The sequence below is a fragment of the Bradysia coprophila genome, assembly GCF_014529535.1.
Source record: "Bradysia coprophila strain Holo2 chromosome X unlocalized genomic scaffold, BU_Bcop_v1 contig_12, whole genome shotgun sequence".
Classification (NCBI taxonomy): domain Eukaryota; kingdom Metazoa; phylum Arthropoda; class Insecta; order Diptera; family Sciaridae; genus Bradysia; species Bradysia coprophila.
The window spans coordinates 5113132-5132715 of NW_023503293.1; the positions used below are offsets into that span (position 1 = coordinate 5113132).

The 19584-nt window shown below is 38.8% G+C and overlaps 4 protein-coding genes and 1 pseudogene across 4 annotated transcripts; 2 read left to right on the forward strand and 3 right to left on the reverse strand.

The window, feature by feature from the left end:
* The first annotated feature begins 1805 nt into the window (after positions 1-1805).
* LOC119067265 (glutamate receptor ionotropic, kainate 2-like) lies at positions 1806-6806 on the forward strand. The gene is made up of 16 exons (XM_037170143.1): positions 1806-2009; positions 2140-2286; positions 2345-2407; positions 2469-2672; positions 2977-3188; positions 3252-3593; positions 3663-3910; positions 4396-4585; positions 4767-4851; positions 4919-5057; positions 5119-5256; positions 5332-5530; positions 5572-5803; positions 5873-5977; positions 6304-6467; positions 6535-6806. Exons 1-16 carry the CDS (start codon positions 1928-1930, stop codon positions 6730-6732), a joined length of 2748 nt encoding a protein of 915 aa, XP_037026038.1. The 5' UTR covers positions 1806-1927; the 3' UTR covers positions 6733-6806.
* LOC119067266 (myrosinase 1-like) lies at positions 6723-9263 on the reverse strand. The gene is made up of 6 exons (XM_037170144.1): positions 8856-9263; positions 8514-8790; positions 8190-8447; positions 7851-8120; positions 6972-7516; positions 6723-6910 (listed from the first exon to the last, which is right to left on the reverse strand). Exons 1-6 carry the CDS (start codon positions 8993-8995, stop codon positions 6793-6795), a joined length of 1608 nt encoding a protein of 535 aa, XP_037026039.1. The 5' UTR covers positions 8996-9263; the 3' UTR covers positions 6723-6792.
* Positions 9264-9739: 476 nt separating this feature from the next.
* Positions 9740-10905, forward strand: LOC119067267 (probable tRNA(His) guanylyltransferase). Its single transcript, XM_037170145.1, has 3 exons — positions 9740-10050; positions 10130-10503; positions 10565-10905. Exons 1-3 carry the CDS (start codon positions 9903-9905, stop codon positions 10886-10888), a joined length of 846 nt encoding a protein of 281 aa, XP_037026040.1. The 5' UTR covers positions 9740-9902; the 3' UTR covers positions 10889-10905.
* Positions 10906-13790: 2885 nt separating this feature from the next.
* On the reverse strand, positions 13791-15739 carry LOC119067275 (annotated as a pseudogene).
* LOC119067210 lies at positions 15470-16500 on the reverse strand. The gene is made up of 3 exons (XM_037170055.1): positions 16159-16500; positions 16060-16083; positions 15470-15998 (listed from the first exon to the last, which is right to left on the reverse strand). The coding sequence occupies exons 1-3, from the start codon at positions 16496-16498 to the stop codon at positions 15793-15795; spliced, it is 570 nt and encodes a 189-aa protein (XP_037025950.1). The 5' UTR covers positions 16499-16500; the 3' UTR covers positions 15470-15792.
* Positions 16501-19584: the final 3084 nt, after the last annotated feature.

The window sequence follows — 19584 nt, forward strand, 5'->3', positions numbered from 1 at the left end:
TAAAAAAACAGCCACCCACCAACAATCGTTTTATGAATTTAAAATAAATTTCCGTGTGCCATTTCGCATTAAGTCTTCGAATAATTATTCAAAAATGATACACACCGCTCTTATCCAATAGGAAATATTTTAACACTAAAACATAGTGTATCACCCCGTGTATTTATAAGTGAAAGTTAAACTTCTTATCTCATCCGAACCATCTATTTATTCTGCTAGAAAGTATTTTCGCTTAATACATATCTATGAGTGGCGTGTTAAAACAAATTGCTATTTAAATAATTTAAAAGCTTCACACTTAAGCTAACACAATTTTAAAAGCTTTTATATTGCTTGTAAACACCCTGCTCGGAAATTAGCATTTCACTCCACCCCCTCATGCATATACACATTTTTATTATGCATACGTATCTAAAGCGTATTGTATATGCTCGTCGTATACATTTACAGCATGAAGTGAAGATGATATAACATTACGTTATCGCAAACACTTCATTTTTAAGAGAGATTTTCACCCTCACTTTGTTTGAATTAATTGACTTTGAACGAAAAGGGATTGGATAGAACGACATTTTCATTTTTTTTTTTGCGTTTTTCGAAAAAGACATGCCTTGTTTGATAAAAATTTGTTGATTTTATGATACTGTCGCTGCATTCTGAATGAGTTGAAGTGTGGGATAATGCGATAAAATTGTACACCTTTCGTTCACTTTCGTTTGAATATGGTGGCTGATTACATTTAAAAATGTGTACCCTGGCGTGGCTGAAGAGTAAATTTGGTGCCAAATTTCCTACTTTTAAACGCGTCTGTTGTTCCCATCCAACAAAAATGCATCAACTATTATGAAACAATGCAACAACATGACCAATATTCTAACCATTCATAGTCAGGTGAATGAGATATTAAAGATTTACTTTAGGGTCCAAAGTCCACAATTTACATGTCTATCAATACGATATTTTATTACTCTTTATACAGAAACGAGTCATGCCACATTAGCGAATTAAAAGTGACACTGGTTTTGCGCATACAATGTGTCGCCTTCGGCTAGTATCGGCAAACTCACATCTATTGCGGAAAACATCCCATTTACTAACTAGTTGGCAAAATAGCTATTTTTCCTTATTTAAACAAAAACATCGTAAGCCCAATTAAGACAGAGCTAAGTAAATGAAATAAATTTTTTAAGAGGCACTATCGTGGCATGTCTCTTTTCTGAATTGTAATTCATATTATGATACAAAAGAAAAGGTTCTATGGCCATGGAGTAATCCAAAGCTTTGAGTAATCGTATCAGCTCATCAACTCAAATCGTAAAACATTCGAATCAGTGTCAAGTGAAGGCAATAGTGCTGCACTGCTGCATGAAGAATTATTATTTTTTTAATAATTATTTTTGCACAAAACACGAATTAGCATAGAAGTAATTTAAAGAAGTAACATACTACACCAGAACAGAATCACATGATGGCAACATTGTAATGTGTTTACTGTTTACGTTCAGTGACTTAAAAAGCCTCATTAAATCTGATTTGTTTATTTAAATGCTATTACGATTATTAGGTGCGTGCCAATTGATTTTAATTTCAATCAAACCGATTGACTACTAACAATAAACGATCTTCATATTTACTGCCGAAACGTTTCATCTGTGATGTATTGGAGAGTCGAAGCAATAAAATCTAAAATTAGTTCCAACTCGTTAAAAGAAAATGCATTCAAAACGTGTATGGAGTGAGAGACTCACCGCTTGGGAAAAAATTTAATGATTTCTGTTGTTTTCATTCGGTGTGTGAAAAGAGTGATTTTCCACGTCGAGAGAAACCATTTCATTTTACACTTACGGCAGTCCGAAAATATCAGTGATGTCGCAAATACATTTTTCAATTTTTAAGGAATTTTTGTGATCATTGTCTTCCAGTGAAAATGATTTTTCTAAATTATTTCATTGCTTTTTTTCACATATGTTCCTTTGCGTATGGTTATGGTGGAATACCTGTTCGTATAGGTAAAATTTTTTGTGACAAAGAAAATGTGTTTTGAAAGTCAAGTCTGCAATATTTTCTTCTTTTTTTGATATTCCAATTCGAATGCGTCATTTCGCGATTGTTCAAATTAATTTGTGTCTTTTTGGATAGGTGGCATATTTACAGAGACCAATAGCGATTTAGAGACTGTATTTCGTAATGCACTAGATCGAAAAAATAGTGAAAATCATAGGTTCCAATTCATTCCATTAGTGCATCGGGTCGACCCAGATGATAGTTTTGGAGCGGAAAAAATTGGTTTGTTATTTTACATTTTAAATATAAAATGTGAATTTTAACATCTGAATGCTTTCAGCATGTGAATTAGCATCCGATGGTGTTGTCGCTATATTCGGACCGAATTCCATTCAAACATCAAGTAAGTTAAACACAATCGCTTCTATGGAACTGATGAAACTTAGCAATGAATAAAATCCAAGAAATTGTTGGTTCGGTCTGCAATGAATTGGGTATACCACACATCCTATCTAATTGGAGTCCGGGAGAAGTACGGGATGCAGCCATGCAACATGCCTATACGCTAAATTTTTTCCCCGAAAACAATCTGTTCGCACAAGCGCTGGCTCAAATTATTGACGATTATGAGTGGAATGGATTTACCTTACTTTACGACAACAATGAAAGTGAGTTTGTCATAAATTCATTTCGTCGCCTTGGCTATTAAGGGATCGTTTATAAAGTATGTCACATGTGCGAAAAAGATGCAAGATATGGTTGAAAATGTGAGAGAAAGAGATGCAAATAGTCATCACGCATGACACACTTTGTTACGGGAGCAGAAAGTTATTGTACCGAAATACTCTGACTTATATCTTAATGTTGACTAATAACTTTCAAGATGGCATGTGTGTCTCTTATACTGTCTTGAACTTGAAAATCCTATCACTCCTCAAATTGTAAAATATTTTTTGTGAAATGGATGAAAAGGTTTGGAAAGACTTCAAGACGTATTGGAGAATCATGGACCGGACGATAATGCAATAACAATACTTCAGCTACCTGAAGATGAAGACTATCAACCAATACTGAAATTTATCGAAACTTCACAAGAAAATCACATTGTAATTGACTGTGAGCCCGAGAAAGCAATTAAAATATTTAAACAAGCTTTTGGTGTTAAAATGATGGAAGAATATCAGGTTCAGTCAAAATAAAATGAGCGCCCAACCTGGCACTAACTAACTGCCTTCCACTACTTCCAGAGTTATATCATCACATCGCTTGACTCTCATTTTCTGGATTACAAAGAATTAGGTTTTTTCCGTGCCAATATCACGGCGATACGTCTGATGGATCCATTGAGTGAAGAAGTGAGAGAGGCCGTTACGAATTGGCAACAAGCTGAAAGGGGACGGAGGGGATACACAGGGATTTATGCGGATCGAATTAAAACGGAAACAGCCCTATTCTATGATGCAGTACAGACCTTTTTGGTTGTATTCAACGAATCGAATGCTGCAGTACCTATTCGATCACATCAATCAAATTGCCGTCAAAATGATAAATGGAATCAGGGCCTGCAATTGGTTAAAGCACTTAAAGAGGTGCTCTGACTTCCTTAATTACCAAAATAGAAGTTTTCGTCCACTTAAACAAGGAATTTACCATTATAGAAAACCCACAGAGGTATGAGTGGTCGCATTTGCTTCGATAATGATGGACATCGCACTGACTTTCATATGGAAGTTTTGGAACTGAACAAAGAGGTCGGCTTCAAGAAAATTGCTATTCTTGATCCCCTGACAATGAAAATTGCTTATACAAGAACATCGGCAGAAGTCTTTTCCCAGGTGACCCAGTCATTGCAGAATAAAACGGTTATCGTTGCGTCCATAATTGGAGCGCCTTTTTTGACCAGGAGGTACTTTTCAATCGATTTTTTTAAGTAAAGTTTTTTAGTGTGGAGTTTCTGCGGCGCGTCGGATGTGATATGTTGTAGAGATGCTAGGCTAGGACTTTATTTGGATGAAATTATGTGAACTGTCCTATCAAATGGGATTTTGAATGATCTAACTGATAGAAAAACTTCCCTTCAAGATTTATTGTTCATATCAATCTTGACTTAAAACACATGCTGCAGAAAATCTACGATTTTACACGTGGAAGTAGCAATCCAAAGAGAATGTACACAGGAACGGGAGGGTCTTCTCTGCGACACACGTCATGTTATTTATACATTGAGAAAGTAGTTGTCAAAATGCCCATAATCATGTGTACGTCCTTTGTGGATTGGATGACCCCCAACATTTATTTCTGGTAGAATGTGGTTTGCTTAACTTAAATGCAAATCCTCACTTTCTGACCCGGTTCTTTGCACTAATAAACTACTTTTCTTTTCACTGAAAGGATAGCGAAAGAGGGCGAAAAATTGGAGGGCAACGAAGAATTTGAAGGTTACTCAAAAGATGTCATCGAAACACTCGCATTGAATATTAAATTTTCCTATAAACTGGAACTTGTTGACGATAATAAGCAAGGATCGTATGATAAGAAAACGAAAAAGTGGAATGGACTCGTGAAACGTCTTCTTGATCGAGTTGGTGATAACAATTTTTGCTTACAAAATGTTGCATGAAAAACAATCGAAGTGTAAGAGTTGATGAGCAGCGAGACATGCTTTTACAGCTCGCATTGATCGTCCTGCTCATTCTCTCACCTCCTTTGTTATTTATTTAAATTGAAAATAATTTGAATTTTTTGTCCTAATTTGAGCAAAGAAAGCAGATTTGGCGATATGTGACCTAACCATTACCTATGAACGACGCACCCAGGTGGATTTTACTATGCCTTTTATGACTTTAGGTATGAACATCGATCATTGAATGGTGGTATCGGATGCTTGCAGTTCAACATTCTTTTTTTCTGGCAGGCATAAGCATCCTCTATGCCAAACCTCATAAAGAGCCTCCGGATTTGTTTTCGTTTATGTCTCCGTTGTCGCTGAGCGTGTGGATTTACATGGCAACAGCGTATCTGTGCATTTCAGTGCTACTATTCTTTTTGGCTAAGTTAGATACCTTTACTGCCAACGTTACCCTTACGTCGCTAACTTTAATTCACAATTTTCAGAACTGCGGCTGACGATTGGGAGAATCCCCATCCTTGCAATACTGATCCCGACGAATTGGAAACAATTTGGAATATGCACAACTGTATTTGGTTAACAGCTGGATCCATTATGCAGCAGGGTTGTGACATTCTCCCTAAGTGAGTTGGCACAAAATACAGACTACTTTTCGCATCAAATCAACTGTACATTGATCGATTCATTTACACGCGTAGGGCAATTTCAACTCGTCTGGCGGCTGGATTATGGTGGTTCTTTGCTCTGATTGTTATTTCCTCTTACACGGCTAATTTGGCTGCTTTTCTCACAATGGAACGAATGGAGGCTAGCATTGAGAGTGCGGAGGATTTAGCGAAACAGAGCAAGATTAAGTATGGTGGTGTAAAGGACGGAAGCACAATGGCATTCTTCAAGGTAACGGACGAATCAGCAGCAATTTGTTTTACTTTCATCAGAAATCCAATTTTTCCACATACCAACGAATGTGGGCTGCTATGGAGTCGGCCGAACCGTCGGTATTCGCTCAGAACAACGAAGAAGGAGTGGACCGAGTGAAAAGGGGAAATCGTATGTATGCCTTTCTCATGGAATCCACCTTGATTGAGTACCACTCCAATCGAAATTGCAATTTAACACAAGTCGGTGGTTTGTTAGACTCAAAAGGTTACGGAATAGCGATGCCAGTTAGTAAGTCTTTGTTTCTTCTTTGAAGCTACAAGTCCACCGACCACATTGGTTCTGATGGTTATTTTTCAGATTCACCATATCGAAGTCTCATAAGTGAAGCGGTCTTGAAGCTGCAAGAAGATGGAACACTTCAACGTCTGAAAACGAAGTGGTGGAAAGACGAAAATCTAAAAGGTAAGCGTTGTACGAACACGAATGACAATTGTGGTCTGTTTGTGTGGATCTATTCGAAGCAATGTATCAAAAAAAATTCTGAAACATGTGAGAGATACTGCTGATCTCAGAACACTTGGTTGAGTTTACTCATAATCCCATTTCGATCTTGAGTGTTAATAGGCTTTAAGTGAAAAGATTTAATGAAGGGTACTTGATACCCGGCCATAAGTACATCACCTGAGTACAACCCTTCCTCAACTCGTAATAAGCATCTCCCAAAGATTCTGCAGGAAGGCAATCTCCATTCACACTACATTTTCTATATTCTATTTTTACTGTTGCAGTAAATTGCGATGAGGGTAAACAGGGCGCTACTGCAACTCCAGAACTGGGCATGGCCAATGTTGGTGGCGTATTTTTAGTATTAGCTTGTGGATTGGGAGTGTCGATTCTCATCGGAATTTTGGAGTTTCTGTGGAATGTCAGCAAGGTTTCCGTAGCCGAAAAGGTTTGAACTGACTGTCTAGTTCTCCGTTCCTCTGTTAATATCCACACACAAAAAATAATAATCTCAGATCACCCAGTGGGAAGCATTCAAAGCTGAGGTGTTGTTCGCCCTCGACATTCGAATAACAACGAAACCAGTGAACAAAGCCCCATCGGAAAGATCTCGTTCAGTGTCGAACCGTTCGTCGAAAAGTCTTGAAGCGGACCAAGCGATCGTGCCAGGATGGAGATTCAATTTGGAAGAGAAACAGCGGAATAAAGCTTAAAATTTTGTCGATTTATTCAGGATGTTAATCAATTTGATGTTTATTTGATGAAAAAAGAAATTATCTTTGAGGAATGGTTTTTGTTTGAATGACGCGTCGATAAAAATCGGCTGACTGTTTCGGAATCCGAGCCTTTTCGGTAGTATTAACATCGACCCTAAATAATCCAAACTTTTCGCTGAAAAAGAAAACAATTTCTTAGCGAACAGAACACCCACAGCATTCATTATCACACTTACGTGTACCCACGTAGCCATTCAAAATTGTCGATAATACTCCAAACAGCATATCCGCGAACATTGCATGAGTCTTCATGAATGGCCATCAGAATCTGCTGCAAATGATCGTTTAAATACTCAATGCGACCGGTATCTTCAATTTCACCGTCGTCAGACCACCCGTTTTCAGTTATTATCACTTCCACATTATCGTACTCGTCCCGTATCCATCGCAATAAGTCTCTTAAACCCTGCGGCACGGAGTATAACCACGTCGACTTTGCACGTTTCCACACTGGATCAATGTCATATTCCAAATTCGAATCATGGTCCCATGACGGATTGTGACCCTGCGGGCTGTCGGCTGTCTTCACGTATCGGCTGGTGTAATAATTCAAACCGAAAAAGTCGGCCGTTCCTTGGATAAATCTTTTTTGTGCATTGGTCATGTATGGTAGACGTGACCATGGTCGACCTTCGCGAACACTGTTGCTGGCTATTTCCTCAATCATAACAGGTGGATAGCCACCAGACTTGCTGAATATGGGGTGACTTATCCAACCTAACTGAAAGGGATCAGAAATGGATAGATGACACTGTAACTGTTGTCCTGTACTCGAATACAGCATGAGTTTCTATATGGTGAAAAATGGTTCACGATTTCGTTGCTTAAGGCGCCTCACACCACTCACACTAATCGAAAACATCTTTTTAAAAGTCCCGCGACTATTTGGAGATCTGATAGGAATAGGAACTCGACTCTACATTACATGGTGACTCTTTTATATAGCGTCTTATGCAACGCACCATGAAGATTTCTGTGCACCAATCTACAACTGTTACTGCTGTGATCTGATCACATGATCAAGACCAGTTTTCAATTTGATTTCATGCAGTTACCTGATACTGCATCGCTCTGTCAATAACATCAGTGTCATTGGTGGTGGAGTAGAAGAAACGGCTACTCAAAGTAATTCCAATTTGTCCATCAAATTTGCTCTTGTAATATTTCTGGTACAAATGATATGTCGCGGCATGTGACTTGATAACATTGTCGATGCAATAATATTCACCGACACCGGGCATATAGATCAGAGGCGCTTGAATAGCTTCACCATATCCCTCTGTACAAAAATCAAATGGCTCGTTAAAAGTAATCCATCGTTTTACCTAAAGGATGTTGTACCATTTGAGACTTTAAAATTCGCAACAAAACGAGAACCATGGAGGTATACTCACCCGATCACCGAAATGTGAAAACAAGATGTAGGAGTACTCTTTGAAGTAGTCGGAAATTTTCGGATTCACCAATCCGCCGAGATACTGCAGATTTTGCGGCAAGTCGTAGTGGTACATGGTGACCATCGGTTCGATGCCATTTTCAATTAATTTATCGATCAAATTGTTGTAATATTTGATGCCATTAACATTTAGAGATCCAGCATCACCATCGGGAAGTATTCGCGACCAAGCGATGGAAAAGCGATAGAAATTGACCTTGAAACAGTTTCTGTTTGTTAGTTCTACTGGTTAAAGGCCGAACTGAATCAAGGGGAAACATACCCCAGTTTGTTTCAGCGCATTGATATCGGCCTCGTACAGATGATAGGAATTCGGTCCAACGTCTGCATTCGACCGGTCAGCAATTTTTTCCGGATGGACGTGTGTCATTTGATCCCAAATACTCGGACCTTTACCATCTTCGTTCCATGCTCCTTCGATTTGAAAAGCTGCCGTTGCCGCACCGAATGCAAAATCATCCGGGAATCGATTGGTCTCTTTTTGAATTGAATGGGCGACAACAGTCAACGAACAGGTTGGTACGACGAATGCATCGAAGCTGATGAAGACATATACATTTTTGGTGGCCAAATTATTCAAAATTGAAGCCAAGCTTAGACATACCCAACAAACAGCAGAAGCAAACGCATCAATGTCTGCATTTTGTAGCCACTTTTACGTTTGTTTATTTGGTTCGTTCTGGTTTTACGTGTCACAAAACGCGCTTGTATTTCACTTAGAAAACATGAAAAGGTCAGCGACATTCAGTTGATAACACGCGACTGAGCAAGTTATTATATTTTTGTTTCAAAACTAAAAGTGATTCTGTCAATAGAGCAGAAGCAATGAGACCAAAAAAAGGTCACGGTCAAAATGATGAGTGCACTTTGAACGATTCAAACTTTGGTTCTTTTAGGTTAACACTTAAGGCAATTTGTTGTACTCAACTGTGAAATTGACACTCGATAGACAGAGATCACAGCCCAATGAATGTTCTTTTCTCACAAACAAGACATCAAACAAAAATAAACATTTCATTGCTACTGCACAGTGTAGATAGTCAGCTCTGGCTACGAAAAACGTGTTTTATTGCTACTGTTTAACGTATGTGTGAGGAAAAGAAAACTCTCACTGACTGGTCGTCGTCACTGATGGTTTTTATCTCGCGTACATACCACTGCAGTAAATAATCGGCTCTACCAAAATATAATTTCCTCTTACAAAATCTTTGGAACACCGCAATGATAAACCAGATGCAGATGAATTCCCCTTCGATATATATCGATGCGGGACTAATTGAAAGTCACCCGTCGTTTCTGAAAATCTTCATTTATTGTACATTGTACCCTGTTGGTGTTCTCATATACAGTAAAATATTGGAAATAAATCTCCATCAACTACAAAAGAAATTCCCGCCATTTCTATTTTGCGAAGCAATGTTACCCAATGCGAATCCATTGGACGCATTCATTCAGCAAAATTCAGCAATTATAAAATAAACAAAGTCTCATAACCTTTAAGGATATTATGGGTTCGTATCCACAGTGAAACGTCGAGTAATGTCGTGTTGTTTATGTTTTTGATGTATTTACTGCAAAGGTGTTGAACCTCCAATTGAACAACAACCTAAATGTGATCCAACGAATTGCTTTTCGGTAAACATCTGCGAAAATGGCAAACAGCAAATTCGATTACGTTCGAACATTTGAACTGGATGACAAAATAATTCCGAACGTTTGGATTGTGGTACGAATTGATGGCAAAGCATTTCACAAATTCTCAGACAAACATCAATTCGTTAAACCGAATGATGATCGAGGTGAGAGATCTTGCCACTGTCTCTGAATATACAAATTCTAACTACAGTTTGCCCCGGTCGTCTTTGCATGGCAAAATAGGTTTAAATCTGATGAACCATGCCGCTACCACAGTGATGCAGGAATTCTGTGATATTGTCCTGGCGTACGGACAAAGTGACGAGTATTCGTTTGTCTTCCACAAATCAACAAATTTGTACAATCGCCGGTCCGCTAAGATTATGTCAAATGTTTGCAGTCTTTTCACTGCATCCTACTGTTTCAATTGGGCGAAATGGTTCGACTCGGACAAATTGAAATATCCGCCCAGTTTCGATGGGAGAATAGTGCTGTATCCATCGGATCAGAATTTGAAAGACTACCTCAGTTGGAGACAGGCAGACGTGCACATCAACAATTTATATAACACGGCGTTTTGGAATTTAGTTCTTAAGGCGGGATTGACCAATGCACAGGTGATTATGAAATTGCGCCTCGGTTATAAAATCTTACTCAGACATTTCTCCGCACACCAAGGCTGAAGCTGAACTCCGTGGCACGTTCTCAGCCGACAAGAATGAGTTGCTGTTTTCCAAATTCGGAATCAATTACAATAATCTGCCATCCATGTACCGGAAGGGAACCACTTTACTGCGGAAGAAAGTCCAAGCCGAAGGAATGAAAAATGCAAAACAGTTTATCGTACCGCTCCATGTGGACATGATACGTGAGAAATTCTGGACGGATCACAGCGAAATTTTGGATAAAACAACGCCGCAAGCTTACGAATTTGAGAAGAATGAAGACGATAGCACCACCATTCCTAGGCTAGTTCAAATGCAAGTCGATAAGAAAATATAGATTTTTGTTTCAATTGTAATTATGTGTTGTTGATTGAAAGCAGCAATTCGCTAGGCATGCACATCCGCAAATGGTTAACTGTTTTACAAACAGTAATTCAATCAAGGACAGAATTCAATTCAATGAATTTCTTGTGTTCGATAAATGATTCAGTCATCCACACCACGACTCCAACCCAGAGCTTAATGGTGAGACAGTTGACTCGCGATAGTCACATTTTTCGATTCAAACTGACGTACAACCGGAGATGTTCCTGGTTGTCTACCAAAGTATTCACTTATTCAAAAGTGTTAAGAATTTCTGAGCAGAGCAGAAAATTCTCTGCAGATGCTTTCATGTCTTAATTCCGAATTATTGCGAATGACCATCCAATTGATGTCAATCTGAAACACAGATGGACAGAGATGGACAGGAATGGATGTGTAAAGAGGAAGAAAAGGCGATTATTACGTTGATTGGCGAGTTATGATTCACTTCAGATTATACTCGTCAATGAGTATATGGAAGAGAAACGGGCAAGATATGTTTAGTCCCAATTGTACCAAAGCCTTAAGTTTCTCTTTCGATTGATAACCGAGCGCTCTTCTTTGGTTACCATACAATGCGTGCAGTGTTTCTCAGAACAAGGTGAGAAATAAGTAATCCGAGTACTAAACTGCCATAGATATCCACGAATATTTACCGGAAATGTGAGCACATATTGGAAATATGCAAGGTCATTGTCAGGGTTGCTTTTTAAGTCGTATTAAACACCATACGCTCCGAAATCGATTATGTTTGAACTGATTTCCTGTCTGGAATTCTACATAGCATTACCTTTTGTTCAGGCACACACCTCACTCGATTTCATATGTCATGCTTTGTAGATTCTATCCGGACATAAGCAGGGGAGCCGACTTGTATTTTTGAATAGCAGTGCCCCCGATAAACGTTTCATTCATCGTTCTGTAAAAGAACTACTCAAAAATTGGTCGTGCGGCAACCTTAAAATGTAACACTTAAAAAAATGGTTTTCGGAAAAATGATCAGCTGGTTCCAGCGGCCATGGCACACCATGTCCATTTTGGAAATAAAATAATTTTTTTAAATCACTCCACCCTATTGTATATAGTAAGTCATGGTCGGTAAACTCAAGTCTTATGCCTATTTCAGTATCCCACCCTACTTTACGGCCATGGAGCTTGTATGAATGCTGTGAAGTCAGACTGGACGGTCCTGTCGTACTTGCTCTCAGCATTCAAGAATTTTGTCTAAATATTCGGCATGCTTACGATGTAACGCAGTAATTTACCTTTGATAATCCATTTTGGGAACTCACTTCTCCTCGTAGCCATTATTCCAATTTGTATTTTAAAAATATCGTTCAGAATTCTGATCAGTTTTGGATCATTGGAACATACCTCGACGTTTACTCATACCAATTGTGTGTTTCAGTCGGTTTTTTTTTCCATCAAACTACTCCGCTCACACTAATCAGTCGATGTGCACATAATGTTTGCTGGTTGTTCGAAAATGGCAAAACTAATTTCTTATATTTTACGACCTGTGTAAAACTCAATTCCATTGTTCACGTCAATTTCCATGCACTCCAATTATTATTATTTGTCGATGTAGTAGTGGTCGAAATATTTGCGACTGAAGAAAACCATCAAGTATACTCGTACTCGACACATTACTAACAGTAAACATTTGCCGTGACTAAGACTCTTCTATGATGCAACCATAGACAAATGCAGCGCTATGTTACCAAGTTGTTCAGATCCAGGAAAGCATTCTCTGCGTCAAGGAAGAGCGGCGCTTTTTATTCAAACGATTAATGGAACACGACAGTGATCTGTTGAACGAACTGAAACCAATCAAAAGTGAAGAAACTGGCAATGTGACCAAGAAGATTAAGAAACGTTCCAATTCCGAAGCCAGTTCGAAGAGTCGCGTCAGTCCCACAGCCAAAGCGACGAAGAAAATGGAATCGGCTCAACAGAATCAACAGCAATTCGTTCAGACGATTTCCATCAATCAAAATGGTCGTCCCATCTATCCGATAACAATCGGAAACTTGTCCATTCATGACTTGGGCGCAATAATTGTTGATCGTCCCGGATATCATACGGAAAATTGGATTTATCCGATTGGCTTTGTGTCGACAAGAATCTACGGTCACATCAAGGAGCCGCACAGAAAGTGTCTGTACACATGCAAAATCATCGACTGCGGGGACTATCCACGATTCGAAATAATTCCCGAATCAAGCCGGAATTTATAATCGCAGGTCCTTCCGCCGACCTGTGCCATGCGGCCCTGTTACAAACAATGAACCACAATTCGGACGGCTGTGAGTTGGCTGTTATTCCGCAAGGCGAATATTTTTTTGGACTGGCTCATCGGCCATTGCAACGCTGTTGCAATCGTCCACAGTCATCAAGGAATTGGTCAATTTCAAAGAATTTCCGCAGGACATTTTCACCATCGAACGGGAATATGATCCCACAATCAGTTACGATGCGCTGCAGAAATATTTATTGCCGGTGTCGACATACCATACTGTTCCAATGGTTCCGAAGGAGGAACTGCCGCCGGAGGAGTTATTGGAACAGTGGGACGGAACTTCATGTTTTTTTACTTTACCATAAGACGACAATGTGTGATGTTTCGATGTGGGATGTGATGTGTCGAAAAATAAATCGTAGAACAAGACCATCCTAAACTGTGCGTTTACTTTACCAAGTTGCCGTTCTGTGAGGATGGCCTTGATATCTATAGCATTGAACTAAGAACTTCACTACTTGAGTCTTAGTGTGCTTCTGAGTATCTGAACGTGAACAGTATATTGCCTCCCTAAACTAGCGATAACAACAATCTTAGTAAGTACTCAAGGAATTAACTTTTAACATCCCAGTACGGGATGTGCGGGTAATAAAATCTTTATTTTCTCCATTTAACAAAAAAAATCACAAAAAAAATTCTCTGGCTCGGGCGGTGATTTCGAATTTTAAAAAAAAACAAAAAATGACTTCACATACCACTATGGTTGCTTCAACACTTTCCTCGTCATCACTTTCCGTCATCGTCTTCAGAAATATCCGATTCAACGTACTCTTCATTCTCATCTTCATCGATAATTTTACGCTTTACCTTCGTTGCCTTAGTGTCGCTGACCGGTTCAACTGCTCCACCGCTCGATCGATGGTGGAAGACAAACGAGACACATTTGGCCACTTCCCATGCGTTAGTCAGAATCGTATCCGGCAGTCCTTTGTTATTTGTGCAATGGTACCACTGTGACAGAGCGGACGTACAATCGGAGTCCTCCGCACACCCCCCCTGAACAAAAATAAAGTTTTACCGAAAATGCACCCAAAAATTGATTGCTGTTCTCAATAGAGGGACCCTAGAGGAGTTCAAAACGATGGTCCGTTAAGCTGGACCAGATGCTTCCCCACACCCATACAACTAACGAAAAAATTGTATGGGTTGGGGAAGGATCTGGTCCAGCTTAACGGACCATCGTTTTGAACTCCTCTAGGGTCCCTCTATTGAGAACAGCAATCAATTTTTGGGTGCATTTTCGGTAAAACTTTATTTTTGTTCAGGGCGGGTGTGTCCGAAGGTAGTTTCGATTGAACGTTATTGAAGCAACGTTTACATTTGAATCTAGTGGGGAGAGATTGAAACGGTTTGGTATGAGTTTGGTGGGAAAATGAAAACCAGTGCGAGATCCACTTACTTCTCATGAGTGTCGGACAGACAGTTCTCCTCCAGTCGAAACAGGTGCCGCAGATCGTCCTTTGTGAAATGTCGTTCCCCATCTTCATTTTGATCGACCACTGTATTCGACAGTGCCTTTTTGTGTGCTTGCCGTTGAAAGATTTTCTCTTCAATCGATCCGGTCTGCAAATAAAAAATCGATTTTTCATATGCCCTTCATAACCGACCAGACAGCCATTACCATCAGCAGTCTGTATATGAAACAAGGTTTCTTCTGGCCATCTCTCCACACTCGTGCCATAGCTTGTTCGCCATTAGCTAGATTCCAGTCCGGGTCGAACATGATGAGTCGATTGGCGCCTATGAGATTCAAACCGCAACCGCCAGCCTTCGAGCTGAACATGAAAATGAATTGATCCGATTCGAGTTTGTTGAATTCGTCGACCACTTTGCTTCGTTTCTTTATTGTCATTGAGCCGTCCAGACGAACGTAACGGTAGCCTCGTTTACGGCACAGTTTTTCGAACAGGTCCAGAGTTTGGGTGTAATTTGACACCAGCACAATTTTGTCGGTCGTATTGGCTTTGATGCTCGCTAACATCACATCCAGCAACATAATCTTGCTGCCGAGTTCGGGTCGCAGTTCTCTGAAACGAAAATATTTTCAAAATTCGATTTTCGCGATAGAAAAAGGGTCATGAACACACTTCACGCTGTAATCGGCCGGCAGAATTTTAGCAGCATTCTCGAAACCCTCAGCCCGTTCCATAATTTTGTCGTAGATCAAATCCGGATGATTGCACAGTTTCTTCAGCGAAGTGATGTTACTCAATGCAGTCAGACTCGCTTTCACTTCCGATTTGTTCAAAACATTTATTCTTTATCGAATCCGATGCAATGAAGCTTTTGTACAGCGCCTTTTGAAGGGGCGTCAGCTCCACGCAAACTAAGGAAGTCTTAGATTTGATTTCTCGAAAATATATTCTGCAACGACAAAGTCACGACGAAGTCATAGATTTAATGATTGCATGGCGATACGAATACCGTTTGTAAGCCTTCTCAAGGCATTTGATTCAGGTAATTAGCTAATTTGGTATTTAATTAAAAACTGCGGTATTTAAAAGAAAATGCAAGTTTTTTTATCATCCGTTCAGACACACACGCGATACACGATTTTTCAAATTAATTAATCAAATTATTCAAATTTGTGTACGATTGCGCGAATTGGCAATGAGTTTTTGCGTCAAATCAAGAAATACTGTTTGCCGTAGGTCAAATAACTGTCGGTACAGTCTTTCCAATTCGTCCGACGCCTGTGGGAGTTTTTCCATGTCTCTAGCAGCTTTTCGAAAGTAATCAAGCTCGTCCTTGATGTCCGCTTGGATGACATTCCGAGCGCGCCTTGCTGAAATTGTCAAAAATGTTATTTATAATTGGATTTGACAAAAAAAAAAAACATTCACAACCTTCTCCAAATCCATCGGACGAAACTGGAAGACAAATAAACAATTAACCCAGAAACAATTAAGCCAGAAAACATGCAAAAAAATCGTTAAATGACTTACCGGATAATTCTGATCCAGAAGAAGAATCAAGTCTTCTTCGTTGGCGTGGTGGTGTAGGGATGGTTGAAATTGTTGGACGTTCCAATGACATTGTAATATTTCGATCCATTGGCCCTTGCTGTCCATTAACGGTCCCATCTGGATTCTCGTTCAATACGGCCCGATTAACATTTTCATTCACGTTTGGTATCAGTACGTTCTGGTTTATTGAATCGAACGCGTCCGCTGAAAATGCCTGTCCATATGACAAATTCAAATTACGGGTGCCACTAGAACTGGAACTATGCGCTTGAAATTCCTGGCCTGACAAAGAGGCATCGAACTTCGATTCATTTTCCATTTTTTTTCCTAACAGAAAGAAAAAAATGTTTAAACATGTTAAAAATTTAGTTGACTGACAAGGGGTGACGCAATTCATAACATTTAGTCTAATATTTTGTATGCTGGGGGAGATATCCGAAAAGAATGTTCTAATAAGTTTAGTTGTAGAAAATCATATGTTGCCTCGAATGCTGCAATGGGTATAGGAAGTATCTCTGAAATTCGAAAATTGTCTGGAAGTTACTACTTGAACGGAGAACCATATTTTCGATTATCTAGATTTTCCACAGCTTCTATCAAAGAGCGCATAGGATTCCACAAGGAAAGTTTTAATCTAAAGATGAGGAAGTGAGAATGAAAAAGTGAGAGCTGCAATCGGACTTGCTCGATTTCATCATATAGCCAGCCCGGCCCTGCTGACACTTGCGAAATATTTAAATGTTTTCGATTCTAATTCAATAATTAACGATAATAATAGCAATCTGCAATGACGCTGGTGTTGTCGATATAGCTTATCTTATAGCCACTAGCAACACTTTGTTGTTGTTAAATTGTTCTAAAATAGTTTTGGTATTTTTAAGGCAACTTGTGATAATTTGCCAAATTATGCGGTATTGAAATCGACTTTGTTTGTTGTGATAGCAAACGAACAATTTTTAGTATAAATGTTTTTGATTTAGAAAAACTTTTGTTTATTCTTAGAAAAGAACGTGAGTTCTCAAGAGCAAGAACAAAAATTTTTGAAATGTGAATCCCTTCGGGTCGACTCTACCAATTTTTGTTTTTCTTCAGTTGATATTTTGTTCATCAAGCCTACGAATTAATAAGTTTCGTACGAAAAAAATGTTTAGTCATTAAACAACAACATCAACAGGTTACGAAATGTTGACATATAGAATGAGTGAACAAAAAAATGCTGTGCCTCACAAAGTGACGTCATGTTTTTACCACAGTTCGTTCGGATGAATGACTAATATATCCCAATATCCAATTCATCCAACAATTTATTGTAATAGTTTTCATCTACGTGTTAGACCATTTGGTAAACGATTCATTGATCAGTTACATGTATACATCAAACGCGATGACAAAAATAAAATTCAATTTTTGCGAGAGAGAAACAGTAAAAAAAACATAGCTAACGCCGACCCGTACGAAACACCTATTCGTATCAAAAGCCTTTACTGTGAAACTCTTCATTTCTTTTACTTCATTCTCTACTGAAAAGCTATTCGCCCTTTAAAATCACTTACATTATCTTTCTTTGCCTTGTTAGCATATACAAATAAATTGCCGGAGGCAATATAGACAGCCCCGTACGAAGTCAACTTTCATTAATTCCTATTTAAACAGCTATATACCGCTATATTTACCTATATTTTCCTATAAATAAACATTTCACATTAGCTCAATATAGGTGAATATAGATATATATAGATTATTTTATTTTATTTCAAAGTTTGAAAAGCTTGAAACTAGCTGACCACTTAAAATTGTGTCTAAGTTGCAAAAAAATCTGTAACCAATGAGTGTTTAATAAAAGAATAATAATAATAATAATAATATATAGATGTCCATAAATGGAATGCCTGAAACACCCCACACACATAACAAATTATTTCCATGTTAACAGAAACACTCTAAGTACCATTTTTCCCAATATATATCACTTTTATTAAAATCCAATATGGCCACCGGCAGCCATTTTGTTAGGAGACCGGAAATTTGACCGACGCTTTACATTCCTTAATACCTTTCAAACAAAAAAAAAATCATGAAATTCGGTCAAAATTTACTCGAGATATTGACAAAATACTCCACGTTCACTGTACGGCCGAGTAGCCAGATAAGAGCTCACTCCAAGAGACCTAGCTCACGCTCCGGAGAACATAATTTCAAAAACTTTTTTTTCCCTGATTGGTACGGTCAATACCTATCTAATAAAGCTAAAACAGACGAAATATGTTGAAATGTGGCCGACCTACAAGCAAAAACTGCTTGCCGCCCTGTGCCTGTTTCACACCAAGGGGTCTAACTCACGAGTCGGTCATCCGATTTCCATAAACTTTTTTTTTGTCGATCGGTATTGTAAATACCTTTTATTTGACGTATCAGTTACAAGTGTAACGTTTGAATGTCCGGAGATATCTTCGAAAAACCGTAAAGCACTTATTGGGCCACAGCTCGGGAAAGGTCGATCCAAAATCACTCATCTTCGAACTTAGCCTGTCTTTTGACATTACCAAACGGGAAAAAAAAGAATTTTCAAAATCGGATGCGTTTTACTCAAGTTATCGTGCAGACGGACTCCCTTACTCAGGGAGTCCAATTCGACGTGTTACGGACGTATGCGTAAACGCATAAGACCCCAATACTTCGTACGGGTCTAAAAAACAGTCAACCATTTCGCGGTTAACCTGGCGGCATGGAACCTCAAAAAGGTCACAGTCCTATATGACAAAACCCACACGACCCACCAACATTATAGTTTGGATATATTCCAAAAGCACTTCAGTTGAAAACAATTATCCCTATTGGCATCCAAATTGTAGAGAGAATAAAAAAAACACTCGAGCCATGCATAATATAGATTAGAACGCCTTTGGTTTCAGTGTGTGTATTTATGGATATTTCTTTTTCGTTTCTATACACTGAAAGACGACATGTTTTAATGCATTCCACGACAATATGTCATCTGGAGCATAAATGCTAATAAAGCTCATTGCATACAGTAACGGTGATACGATCTCACCCATTCAGCGGTTTTAATGAATTGAGATTTTCGATTTATTTGTTTTCGATGAATTTTTATTGTTTTTGATTTTTTTTTTCAATTTATTTATTCAAAGCGAAAAAAAACTGCTCGCATACGGCGCCAGTCAGTAAAAAAACCAATTTTTCAATCAACAAATATTACAATAAATAAAAATCATCCGCTCTATTACTTCCTAAAGTTCCAAGAATACATGCCGCATTGCCTCTTTGTATAGCAATAGAAATTTTCTGCAACAGATAATCTTTGGAACGTGACTCCCCTGATGCTCTCTTCATCAACGATCCCAACTTGTCAATAAATTTCTTTGTTTCTGGACCCATGCAACCTAA

What these genes read in the sequence shown, in the direction of transcription:
- LOC119067210 (XM_037170055.1), bottom strand. Translation starts at nt 16,498, where the DNA reads ATGGAAAATGAATCGAAGTTCGATGCCTCTTTGTCAGGCCAGGAATTT. An exon ending in TTCTGGATCAGAATTATCCG is followed by an intron (nt 16,084 to 16,158) that starts GTAAGTCATTTA and finishes TTTGTCTTCCAG; the next exon opens with TTTCGTCCGATGGATTTGGA. An exon ending in GTCCGATGGATTTGGAGAAG is followed by an intron (nt 15,999 to 16,059) that starts GTTGTGAATGTT and finishes TGACAATTTCAG; the next exon opens with CAAGGCGCGCTCGGAATGTC.
- LOC119067267 (XM_037170145.1), top strand. Translation starts at nt 9,903, where the DNA reads ATGGCAAACAGCAAATTCGATTACGTTCGAACATTTGAACTGGATGAC. An exon ending in TAAACCGAATGATGATCGAG is followed by an intron (nt 10,051 to 10,129) that starts GTGAGAGATCTT and finishes ATGGCAAAATAG; the next exon opens with GTTTAAATCTGATGAACCAT. An exon ending in CGGGATTGACCAATGCACAG is followed by an intron (nt 10,504 to 10,564) that starts GTGATTATGAAA and finishes CCGCACACCAAG; the next exon opens with GCTGAAGCTGAACTCCGTGG.
- LOC119067265 (XM_037170143.1), top strand. Translation starts at nt 1,928, where the DNA reads ATGATTTTTCTAAATTATTTCATTGCTTTTTTTCACATATGTTCCTTT. An exon ending in ACTTTACGACAACAATGAAA is followed by an intron (nt 2,673 to 2,976) that starts GTGAGTTTGTCA and finishes ATGGATGAAAAG; the next exon opens with GTTTGGAAAGACTTCAAGAC. An exon ending in TATGCCTTTTATGACTTTAG is followed by an intron (nt 4,852 to 4,918) that starts GTATGAACATCG and finishes TTTTTCTGGCAG; the next exon opens with GCATAAGCATCCTCTATGCC.
- LOC119067266 (XM_037170144.1), bottom strand. Translation starts at nt 8,995, where the DNA reads ATGTCGCTGACCTTTTCATGTTTTCTAAGTGAAATACAAGCGCGTTTT. An exon ending in TTTCACATTTCGGTGATCGG is followed by an intron (nt 8,121 to 8,189) that starts GTGAGTATACCT and finishes AACATCCTTTAG; the next exon opens with GTAAAACGATGGATTACTTT. An exon ending in ACAGAGCGATGCAGTATCAG is followed by an intron (nt 7,517 to 7,850) that starts GTAACTGCATGA and finishes GATCCCTTTCAG; the next exon opens with TTAGGTTGGATAAGTCACCC.